The 12,746-nt window shown below is 39.4% G+C and overlaps 1 protein-coding gene and 1 non-coding gene across 3 annotated transcripts in view; one reads left to right on the forward strand and one right to left on the reverse strand.

Annotated features, from left to right (window-relative positions):
- TTC27 (tetratricopeptide repeat domain 27) overlaps positions 1-12,746 on the forward strand; it is a 162,487-nt gene that overhangs the window by 136,754 nt on the left and 12,987 nt on the right. Inside the window, exons 16-17 of one of the 2 annotated variants that reach the window (XM_070476658.1) lie at positions 1,206-1,371; positions 3,213-3,305. In XM_070476658.1, the coding sequence (XP_070332759.1) occupies positions 1,206-1,371; positions 3,213-3,305 (259 nt within the window). The remainder of the gene's footprint in view (positions 1-1,205; positions 1,372-3,212; positions 3,306-12,746) is intronic. The other variant, XM_020880848.2, reaches the window with a different exon arrangement.
- LOC139031571 (U6 spliceosomal RNA) lies at positions 12,629-12,735 on the reverse strand. Its single transcript, XR_011484060.1, has one exon. It is a non-coding gene; the product is annotated as a U6 spliceosomal RNA (small nuclear RNA).

A 12,746-nucleotide genomic window follows, 5' to 3' on the forward strand; every position in this document is an offset into this window, starting at 1 on the left:
TGTTCTCAATAATTAAGTTACTGACATGCTTCCTCAGTTTCTCTTCTCATCCTTGAATATTTCTTATATCCCTTTTCTTCTCTTTGAAAGTCCTATTATTTTTGCAAGAGGGGACTCTTTAATAGTTCTTTTAAATAAGGGCCAGTGGTAAAGTTTCCTGTTTTTTGCGCATGTTAAAATTTTTAATTTTTCATTTATTCCTGAGTGTTAAGTTTAGTTAATGATAAAATTTTAGGCTAACAGTTATTTTCACTTAATACTCTACAGGTAGAGTTTTATTCTATCATCTTTTGCTGCTTATGAAATATCTGTTGTTCTCTGTCATTCTTTTATAGGTTTTAGGGTTACCTTTATGTACTGCAGTTTCACATAATATGTCTAGGTGTTGGTTTACCATTATTGAGAATACTCAGTACACAAAATATACTTTTGATCATAGAATTTAGATCTTTGTTTAGTTTTGGAAAACTCTCAGTTACTATCTCTTCAAATATAGTGTCCTACCATATTCTGCATTTGTTTACTCTGAAATGTCTATGGAATGTGTACTTGAATCTTACCTCTCATTCTTCCCTCTGTGTCTTTATTTTTATTTTTAAATCTGAATTCGTTTGAATTTCTCACTATTATCTCTGAGTTTATCAATTCTCTCTTTGTCTGAAACTAGTTTTTGTCACATGTTGAGGTTTTTTGGTTTGTTGTTTTTAATATCTTTTGCAATTTCAGATTTTCTACTTGGTTTTTATTAGTGTCTCCCTATTCTTATCTCATTTCTCACTTTTACTTCTCATTCATTTATTTGGCTGTGTTGGGTCTCGGTCGCATCGGGCAGACTCTTTCATTGCAGCACACGGGCTCTATGGTAGTGGCCTGCGGGCTCAGCAGTTGCAGCATGTGGGCTCGTTTGCTCCGAGGCATGTGGGATCTCAGTTCCCCAGCCAGGATCTGACTCGTGTCTCTTGCCAGACAAGGTGGAGTCTAAACCACTGGGCCACCAGAGAAGTCCTAATTTCTACCTGTTTCGTTTGCCATTCCCTATTAGGGAAATTTGGGGTGGTTTTGGGTTGTTTGGACCTCTGATGCTGTTTATTAACATGAATGTTTAAGGACTGATAGTTCACATTAGCATTTTATGCATTTAGGTATGGCTTATTTAGCTATGGTTATTCATTATTGGGTGTTTTTTTTTATTTGACCTTCAATAGAGTAAAAGCTTTTAGAACATTACAAGAAGCCCTCAAGTGCAACTATGAACATTGGCAGATCTGGGAAAACTACATTCTCACTAGCACTGATGTTGGAGAATTTTCTGAAGCCATTAAAGCTTATCATCGGCTCTTGGACTTACGAGACAAATACAAAGATACTCAGGTAGGGTATTCATATTTTGTTATTTCAGTTTGTGTTTAATATTAATACTTGATTATAGAATATAAATTGTTCCCTTGACTCTACACAGGAAAATTTTGTTAAGCTCAAGTAATATATAAAAGAGTACTTTTCTTGTGTAGTTGAATATGCTTAGTTACATATTAATTCTGACATTCCAGTGTCAAATATGTTTATGTAATCATAGACTAAATATCACTGTGACTCAGTAATATGTGGTTTACATGTATATAGTCAGCTTGCAGAAATTTATGCTTATGTTAATTTATTACTTTGGTTATCTCAGTGTAATAGCTGGAATAAATCCCATACTCATTTATTCACTCATTAAACAGTCATCTGTATACTTTCAGATTGTTTGAACAATGTAGAAATGAAGACTAACATTTTCCTTGTACTGTTTAATAAGATGGTCTTCATCTTAGGATGAAGTCAGAACTGGTTGAACTCTTAACACAGTACAAAAATTACTATATCCTTTCAGAAACTGTGGGAGTCTTGAAGGCCCTGGGTTTTATATCCAATAGCATTAAATATAAAAAACCTTTTGTGGAGTTAATTTGTGAAGAGACTATATAAAGATAGAGTGTCCAGGAGCTTACAGGTTACAAAGTCAGGGGGCTTGAAAATGTAACACTATATATGCAGTTATCAACATATGCTATTAGTGAATTTGGAATTATGTAAAAACAGAAATAAGATATAATATATGATAATATCTCACTACTCTCATGACTTACTATATATATATATACTCTAACTGTTCCAAAATTTACCTTGTCTGGTCCTTGTTTTTTTTAGCTGCAGCCCTCGATCTGTATGCATGCTTTTGCAAATTCAGGTATATAATCAGCTAAATTGTTTTAAAGCTCAGGTTCCAGGCAGTTCATTTAAAGATCTGCAACTTTGTGAAAGTCACTCAGTTGTGTCCGACTCATTGTGACCCCATAGACTATACAGTCCATGGCATTCTCCAGGCCAGAATACTGGAGTGGGTAGCCTTTCCCTTCTCTAGGGATCTTCCCAACCCAGGGATTGAACCCACGTCTCCCACATTGCAGGCGGATTCTTTACCAGCTGAGCCACATGGGAAGCCAGTTCTTTTTAAATAGAACCATATACCTACTTACAGGAGCTATCTTGACCCTTTCAATTACTTGTCTTTTCCTTGTTTTTGTTTTGTTTTGGCCTTTTTAATTAGATACTGACCATCCAGTATAGAAAGAAGGGACTTGAGCTTTGAGTGAAGATCACTTAAAGCGTGTTTGGAAGCGTAGCAGGGTTTTTCACCCTGGAGAGGATAGGGAGCCCTTGCTGGTCTGTGTGCACACTCCCCCCGCCCCACCGTCTTGTGCCTGTCCTCGTCACTGTCGCCATGGCTGTTCCTCTTCTGCACTCAGCCCCTGGGCTCCGAGCACCTTCGGTATGCTGCCAACCACTGAGGCTGGAACAGATTCCAAAGTGCCTGTTTCTTGTTTACCTCAACTGTAACTTTTTTAAAAGACCCTTATTTACTGAGGAATCTTCTTGAAGGCTGTTCTAAAGTCTCATGCTTGCTTAGTCTCTTCGGTCGTGTCTGATTCTTTGTGACCCTATGTGCTGTAGCCCACCAGTCTCCTCTGTCCATGGGATTTCCCAGGCAAGAAAGAATACTGGAGTGGGGTGCCATTTCCTCCTCCATCTGAAATCTCAGTGAAAGAAAGTGAAGTCCCTTAGTCGTGTTGGACTCTTTGCGACCCCATGGGCTGTAACCCTCCAGTCTCTTCCGTCCATGGAATTCTCCAGGCAAGAATACTGGAGTGGGGTGCCATTTCCTTCTCCAGGAGATCTTCCCGACCCAGGGATCGAACCCGGGTCTCTTGCATTGCAAGCAGATGCTTTACCATCTGAGCCACCAGGGAAGCCTCAGAGAGAAGGTAAATAAGATGCACTGCTGGTATATTCCATTTTACACTTGAAGTAAATTCTTTTTTTTTTTCTTTCACAAAACTTGTTCAGAATGCATAAAGATACATTTGAGCAATTTTCAGAAAAGGAAAAAAAAGTAAAAAGACAAAACCTTCTCCCAGCATAAATTGAGATGCTTTCATTTAATTTTTATTTTAAATAGATTTTCCAAATGTGTTTTAGTGATCATCTTCACAGTTTTTTACTCCTTCAAGCAAATCTAATTATAAGAATTTTCACCTGTAGTAAAATTATACCATAGTAAAATTGTACAAGTAAAATCTTGTACCTGGTTTAGCAGATTATTTAACTTATATAATTTCTAATTTCACTTAAATTAAATTTAGTAGTTTCCTACCTAAAGAAAATTATTAGGATTTAGTTTAAATTCATGGCCAGCTAGTATTTTAATTTCTTTTTTTCCTATAATTCTTCTGTTCTTCAAATTCAGGATATGAACCAAACCTCCTTTTGATGAGTTTAAAATTGGTTTTTATAGAAGTTCAGTAGTTTTAGAAACAGTTAAGGGTGGCATGCAGATTCATTAGACTTCCTTCTCACAGCACTGCTGCCACACACAGGAGTGCTGAGAATCATTCCTGTTAGGAAAAAATACTGCCTGTAAACAAAGCGCTCAGGGAAGCGTAAGGTGCCTAAATGATGCCTGATGTTATGGCTCTTTGCTTAATTTTTATATTTGGATTTGGGGAAATAATACTGAGAACATAAGGGCTAGATTACCAGTGACATGTTCAGGTCAAAGGATCATCTCTAGCAATTTATAATAGAGAACTTTTGGGTATGTAGATGGAGAAACAGCCACAGTGAGATATTTGCTAGTTTATGTAAGGCCCTGTGAGTAGCCCTCTCCAGAAGCGTCACAGAGCGCTGATGGCAGTGCTGGTCTCTGGCAGGTGTGGATAAACTCGCTCCACCGTGGTTAAGTCATCATTGAAGGAAGGTCTTCAAGGCTAGTGTGGGCTTAGTCATATTTAGCTTTGTGACATGCTTGTGTCTGTCATCATGCTTTCTCACCACTCGTCAGCGCGGACAGAGACAATTGATAGATTGTCTGGAATATTTTTATCTTGGCTAAAATAATTTTACTTAATTTGACTCTGCAAGTTTGGCAACAGGTGTCTTTCAAAAAAACTCTGATATTCTTATGTTTGACACTACCTGACCTCATTCTATTTTAATTTGCTTTAAAATTCTTTTTGTCTATTCTTTTTCTACTTTATAGATATGATTGTTTTCAATTTAAATTTTTTTCTATCGTGTGTGTGTAAATTCATACTTGTTTTAATACAGACACAGGACAAATCAGCTATAAATTTTTTTCTCACTATTTGTAATAAGAGAGTGTATGGATAGTTATCCTACCTTTATCATTTCCTGCCTTTTCTGTCTGTCCTAATTTTGACTAGTGCATAGATTAGTATAGCTCAAGAATGCTTTTCTGTAATAGTAGATATTTATATTCATGTCTGGATTATACATATTTTTATTAATCTATCATAAAACTTAGTTTTGTGTTTTATGTAATTAGTCCCTGTTCAGTTTTCCAGTTTTCTACTATTAATTTACTACTATTCATAGTGCCATGAATATCCTTATAGATAAATCCTTATATATTATATTTATTCTTCTTTCCTCAGGATAAATTCTAATGCTGATTTGTTCATTGTTTTCTTTTTCTGCTCTTCCCTGTTCCCCTCACACCCACTCCCCTGTCTCCTCTTCTTTCTTCTTCTTTGCTAACTTACAGTCATTTTGGGAGAAGAATATAAGTATTGTCCTATTGCATCCCATTTGCTGTTTATAAATGGAAGAGGAAGGGACAACGATTAACATATGTCAAGTGCTCACTATGTTCTTGGCACTGCCACGCTTTATCTTTCACAGGGCATACAGTATTTGAGGTGGGTACTGAAGAGTCCGCATTTTGCAGTGTATGAATGTGAGACCCAGAGAGATTATGTAACTTGGCCAATCACACAGCTGCTGCTGCTGCTGCTGAGTCGCTTCAGTCGTGTCCGACTCTGTGCGACCCCACAGACGGCAGCCCACCAGGCTCCGCCGTCCCTGGGATTCTCCAGGCAAGGACACTGGAGTGGGTTGCCCTTTCCTTCTCCAGTCATATAGCTAGTAGGAATCAAATATAGGAATCACATTTAGGCATGTCTTTTTGAGTGAATGATGCCTTGAAGTTTGTCAGAAGATTTATATTAAACAGCACATTTCCCCCATTGTGTTACTGTGCATTTGAATTATATCTGACGAAAGGTTCCCCCCCCCCCAATTTGGGGTATAATTTACATATAAGAAAATGCACAGATCTTAAGTGTAAGTTTGATATGTTTTGACATTGTGTATTCTTATGAAACCACTTCCCAAAACAGGTATGGAACATTTTCATCACCGCAGAAAGTTCTATTATTCCCCTTTCCAGTCAACTGAACCACCACCCTTTCCCTTCAACCAGGCAACTGCTTTCTGATTTCCGTCCCCACAGTTCAATTTTGCTTTCTCTTGATTGTCGTATAAACAGAATCATACAATATGTATTCTTTCTTATGGATGTTGTTCTTTGTGTGGATTTCTCTTTGGGGAAGGTGGGAGGTGGTGTTGATGGGCCGTGGGAAAGATTGCCAACTCGATTGAAGTCGTAGAGCGAGTGGTGGCGGGGCTTACGTGAGGGAGCAGAGTGGAGGGAATGGATGTATTCTATATGGATTCTGTCCCTGTGCGGTAGATGTTATCTCTGTTTTACGGCTGAAGTATCTGCGGCTCGCCAGAGAAACTAATAAAGCTGATCTTTCACAGTTTACAGCTAGTCACGCCAAGATGTGAAGTCTGAAGTTTGGCCTATTTAACCTAAAGCTTGTGCATGCCATTTCCTGACGCAAAGAATTTTTTTCTTCTTTTGCTGAAAGAGTGAAAAAGACAATGTTAAACTGCCCACCTCTCTGTGATAACCGAGGTGTGGGGAAGCCAAGGGTCAGGGTTATCAGGCCAGGAAGCAGAGCAAGTTCTTTAGAGAGCTCCAAGTGGAGCGGGGACGTGGCCAAGCCGGGAGGCGGAAATGGCTTCATTTCTGGCCTCTAGCCCTCCTGGAAGTGTTTGTAACTGGACCCGAGGCAATCCTGTTCCTTCCTGCTGTGAAGACCTCCAGGATTCAGAGGGCCAACGCCTTGTGCTTTTGGCCGATGTTTTAGGGAGACTTGGCCAAGGACCTCAAGGTTAGTGTTGGGGAAGAGAATAGTTAAGCTTTCCTCTTTGTGGAGATTAGGATTGCTGCTACTCCAGGTGAGAAAACTTCACCTCTCTTCAGGGGGCTGGTGGTGGTTCCCCACAGACACACACTGCTTGCTGCATTCCGTGGTACATGATGTGAGAAATAGGCTTAGGAAAGAGAATGCAAAGAAGTGCCACATCACTGAAATGACTGCAGATGGAGGTTAGGGATTTAGAAGTCATGACATAGAGTTGGTGGCGTGGCATTGGTTTAGTTAGGAAGTGAGGGACTGCAGGGCTATTTATACTAATTAAAGTGAAATCCCTCTAAACATCCAGGCTCAAAAAATATACTTGGATTATTTTATGATACACCAAATGAATTCCAAATGGGCTAAATATATGCTAAATATTTTTTCATCTCCTAGAAAAACTAGGAATACAGTGAGTACCTACCAAATTTCCTGAACTTTGAAGCAAGAAAAGAAAACTTGAAGGAATTTTTATGACTTCATGAAAAAAATATGTGACAAAATATTTGTAACAAGTAGGAAAGATAAAAAGCTAATAATATCCTTATTATATAAAGAGTTAACATCTGCTACAGGAATGAAATGAAACAGGATAGAGGGTTCAGAAACACTCAGAAAGTATGAGAATTTAGTTCATGATAAGGATGGCATTTTAAATCTGTGGGATAAAATAAAATATTCACTATGCATTGAAATAGTTGGCCAAGCATTTGGGACTCAGAATGAAAGCTCTGCTTCAAGTAGTTGGTTAAAATATTTAAATTGAAATGCCTTGAGAAGCAGGGTGATGTTGTAGGTAAGAGCATAGATTCTGGGGTTAGACAGCCTGGGTTTCCAGGCTACCTCCACCAGCCACCAGCTATATGACCTGAGCAAGTTACAAACCATTTGGTTCTTCACTTTCATGAAATAGGTATGATATTAGTACCTCACAGGTCTGCTGTGAGGATTAAGTAAATAGCTGTATGAAAAGGGCAGAGAATATCACCTGGCACATACAAGTGCTGTATAAGTATAGCTGCCATCATCATCCTTATCGTCATTACTGTTATGGAAGATGTAAAACCATAAAAGCACTTGATGGAAAATATTTTTATAAGCTTGGGGGTAGAGAATATGTTCTTTATCATCATGCAGGACACACAAGTCATACCCCATTAAGGCAAATATGGGGAGATTTGAATTGAAAACTTGAAATATGAAGCAAGGAGAAGGGGGCAACAGAGAATGAGATGGTTGGATGGCATCACCGAATCAATGGGCACGAGTTTGAGCAAACTCCAGGAGATAATGAAGGCCGGGAAGCCTGGTGTGCTGCAGTCCATGGGTCGCAAAGAATTGGACATGACTTATTGACTGGACAGAAACAGTGAGAGGGCTGGACGTCACCGTACTGAGTGGAGACAGGCTGAGATGTGACAGCTGTTCATTTAGTGCTTCCTGAACTGAAATGGGAAGAGGATTAGTAGAAGCCCGTTAGGTGTCCAGGAGGCATTTGTCTGAGTGTTCTCGGTGTTGCCTCGGTCTTTCTAGGTACGACTGCTGGATTCGTTACCTGGGGCTGCTATGTCAAATTACTACAAACTTAGTTTCTTCAAGCAACAGAAATCTATTCTCTTCAGTTCTAGAGCTAGAAGATTGAAATCAAGGTGTTGGCTGGACCATGCTCCCTCTAAAGGATCCAGGGAAGAACCTTCCTTGCTTCTTCCAGCTTCTGGGGGTTCCTGGCATTCCTTGGCTTGTGGCAACGTAATTCTAATCTCTGTTTCCCTCTTCACCTACTTCATCTCCTTCCCTGTGTCTCTATGTCCCTTCATCTCTTTTTTTCTTATAAGAACATTAGTCTTTGGATTTAGGGCCCACATTAATCTAGTGTGACTTAATCCTAACTATTACTATTAACTATTTCCAAATGAGTTCACATCCTGAGGTTCTGTTACGACATGAATTTGGGGTGAGTATTCAACCCCCCCCCCCACAACTTTCGCGTTCCTTTTCAGAGGGAAAGCAGTGGCTTTGAAAGTAGCGGGGCTGGTAGAGGTAAGGGGATGTGTCCAGCGCACACCTCACTGGGAGCTTTGGTGGAAGCGGAGGCAGCATGCACAGAGGCACCCTCTAGAGAATGCCGGCGATACCTCAGCTAGTCTCTGGAAGGCCTCACTTAACACAGTACCAGAGATGTGAACATCTGAGAGTGACAGAGGGATAAGAAGAAGGAGGGAGCTGATAGAAAACTTAAGAAAGCTTTTCAGAGAAATGCACTTACTGAGTCATATGCTGTACTGAGAGATAAGACTGAAATCACCCAGGCCATCTTGGACGAATTAGAATTTCTAAGAAGGATCTATTATTAGGCTTCAGAAGATTGTGAGATTACCCGAAATATCATGGAAAAAAAATTGTATATATGGCTATGTAACTACCTCTTCTGGGTAGAGGTTTCAAAACTCTGAATCAGATCCACAAGGGTGTTCAGAACCCCCAGAAGAAACCACAGACTAAATAAAGAATGATCCTTGGGGTAGAGTATTGGGATTAGTTTTCAGATAAAAAGGCAAGTGGACCTTCTCTTATGATCACCATGGGTTAAAATTTCCCCTACAGCTATGTTATATTACAAATGTTATTTATCACTGCACTTGTTTTGGAAAGTTCTCAGTGTTTCCAAGCTGTGCACAAATAATTTATGCACCGTCCCCCACCCCTAATCCCCAGCCCACGTCTCTGCTGCTCTTCAGGACTGACCCCTTGGGAGAAGCATCTTGCCGCAGTGTCCATGCCCCGTCCCTCAGCCCTCCGGTGTCTCAGCCTGTCTGTGGCACTTAGCCCAGTTGATCCCTCTTCCTTCTTCCAACACTTTCTTTAGCTGGCTTCCAGAGTGTCACCGCTCTTAGACCACCAGCTGCAGCTTGCTCATCCCCTTTGCAGGATTGTTCTCGCCTTTCCGTCCCTGTGAGCAACCCTAGGCTCAGTCCTTACACTCTTTTCTTTCCCCATTTATACTGCTGCCCAGGGGATCCTCCTTGGTTTTCCCTCTCATCTTCCTTAGGGTATGTATTATGAAACAAGCTTTCCTCCCTATGCCCCTTTAGTTCTTTTCATATAGGCTTTTCAGTGTGTTCTTTCATTTCGGCTGCACTTTTCAGCTGTCTGATTTTGTCCCTACTGGCTCATCCTCCCCTGGGGATGTCGGCTCTTCGACTGGTGATATGTACTTGGTGGGAGGGCCTAAAGCAAGCCCAGGACCAAATTGTGCCTCTCCTGGTGAGGGGAGCTCATCTCCTAGAAATACTTTGCCACTGCTGCCTCCCATCACCACCGCCACCGCCCACGTGGCCTGGCTCCTCAGGAAACCTTTCTGATCTTCGCCAGGCACTGCTTTCTTCCAGTGCCTGTCTTCCTGAGTTGCCATCCAACCTCAACAGGTTGGGGGCTGACCTGCTATACTTGCCTGGCCCCTGGCTTACACTGGGCTGGCGCTGTTGTATTTTGGTCTCTTCATATTGGTGGCAAGTGGCCCATGGAGTAGTGTGTGGAAGGAAAAGAGAGCACAACCAAAAAGCTTTTCCCAGGCTCCCAGGCCTTCTGTGAGCCTTGGCACCTCGTACTTTTCCACCCTGGACTGCTCTTCTCCACCAAACCAGGACCCAGCCAATCTCCGTCTCTCCAGGATTTCCCACGTGTTTGCTGTTACTTTTTCTGATTCATCAACTTTCTCTTTTTTCCCAGCAGTGTACAGAATTGGGGTTTAGAAAAAGAGGCTAGCAACGTGTTAGTGCATCAGCTTGTAGTCTGTGTAATCTCCATATGCAGATGAACAATAAAACTGTTTCCACATTGGAAAATGAGTTCCATACAAATTAAGGAATAATTTAAACATCTTAAAAAGGAAATATATTTACTCAATAAACATTTAGAAAGAGATTTAAATTCACATAATAAAAGTAAAACTAGAATAATAGCTGCATGTATCTTTAGTGGAACAAAATATCATACACACAAACCCAGTACTGGTGATATGCAATGACACATTTTCATATACTACTGATGGACATCTAAATTTGATTTAGTCCTTTTTGAAAGTATCCAGCTTATCTCTAGAGTCTTAAATTGTTTATTCCCTTGATTCTGTAGTTCTGTCCCTGGAATTCTAACCTAGAGAAGCTTCAGTATGAGAAAGATCTTTAGGCACAAAGATATGCAGTGAAATGTTATGGTAATAACGACAATGGCAGCGCACAGAAACAGCCCAACTGCAATTGTTTTTTGTTGTTGTGTGTGTTCAGTTGTGTTCGACAATTTGTGACTCCGTGGACTGTAGTCCACCAGCCTCCTCTGTCCATGGAATTTTCCAGGCAAGCATTCTGGAGTGGGTTGCCATTCCCTACTTCAGGAGATCTTCCCAGCCCAGAGATTGAATCCATGCCTCTTGCATCTCCTGCATTGGCAGATGGATTCTTTACCATACGTGCCTCCCAGTGGGAGACTTTGAATCTATTAAAATGATCTATCTAAAGAATATATGAAAACGTGAAAAAATTCTATGACATAACATTAAGTAAGAAACAAAGATAAAATAGTTTACATAGTATTAGTATTAAAAATTTTATGCAGAGCAAAGAAACTAGAGAGAAATTAATGGCAACATTAGTTGTGCTTGTGTTTGGGAATTTTATTTTCTCTTTTTATTTTTTATTAGCTCCAGTGTCTTGGAGAAATTTTTAAGTTAAAAAGCTACAAAAACCTGTCTGGTTTTGGTTGATTCAAGATTTGGCAAAGGAAGGATAATGAAATGATCAAAGTTATTGGCATGCATATTTCATAAAAGAGCAAATCTTTCCAATGTAAAAGAACTTATTAGAAAGGAAGGAACAGCAGAGGAGTAAGGAAGTCTCCTTTATAACTTAATACAGCAGGTGCTTGAGAGCAAGAGCTGGGACGCGAGCTGCAGCTTCAAATCCACCTCTGCCTTCCCTTAGCTGTGTGATGTTGGACAAGTTACTTTACTTCTCTGTGCTCCAGTTTCTTTATCTGCAGAATACAAATAACAAGAGCACCTACCCCCTAGAGTTGTTAGGAGGATTGTGTTCATAGAGCTCCTGGCTCACAGGAAGGGTCATATATATATAGAGAGAGAAGACAACAGTGATAGTAGATAATTATTCATATATATATTTCATAAAAGAACAAATCTTTCCAATGTAAAAGAACTATATATATATATATATATATATATATATGTGACATTATCTACTATCATTATTGTCTTCTCTTTATCCTCATCAAAGCTCATGATTCCAAAAATCTCTGCCATTCCCCATGTTCATGGTGGACTTCAGCAACTATGTCTGTCTTTCTCTCTACTCTAGATCTAACTGTTCTTGAACACTTGTTTTTAGGCAGATGGCATGTCCATTACTTTGGACTTAAAACTTCTTTGTCCTCATCTTATTCCATATGTGCAACCCATCCAAGTGCCCATATCTTAGATCCTATTTATTTCCTTAAGAATTACCTCTAAATTCTTAAACTGTTCTACCCTTCAGCCTGTTACTACATACTTAGTAATTTATCATTTTAACTGTAACTGATGGGTTCAGTAATCAAATTTTTACCCAGTTTACAGTAGATAAAAACATTTATCTGTTTAAAAAGTTTTTTTTTTTCACTTTTGATGCAAAGGACTGTAATGCAGGTAAACTTTATGGACTGCCCAGGAGAAAATCATAGTCTTTGGTGATTCATTTTATCAAAGAAATCCTAGTGCAAGATCTTTTGTGTTTTTTTGAGTTAAAAATACCTACTTTCTAAAGAAGGTTTAAATATATGTTACTATTTTTGTAGTCAATCTAGATAACTAGAGTGTGATTTTTCTCACTTAACAGTTAAAGAGAGGAAAAATGGTGATATTAACTGGTAAATTACAACATTGTTTTTTTAAAAAAATTTTATCACACTTTTTAAGATTACATATTAGCTCCATTTATTAATGTATTTTATTTTCTTTTTTCTTTTTTTTTATTAAAAATATGGAACGCTTCACGAATTTGCGTGTCATCCTTGCACAGGAGCCATGCTAATCTTCTCTGTATCGTTCCAATTCCAGTATATGTGCTGCCGAAGCGAGCATTTATTAATGTA

Source organism: Odocoileus virginianus, chromosome 2, assembly GCF_023699985.2.
Source record: "Odocoileus virginianus isolate 20LAN1187 ecotype Illinois chromosome 2, Ovbor_1.2, whole genome shotgun sequence".
In the NCBI taxonomy this organism is placed as follows: domain Eukaryota; kingdom Metazoa; phylum Chordata; class Mammalia; order Artiodactyla; family Cervidae; genus Odocoileus; species Odocoileus virginianus.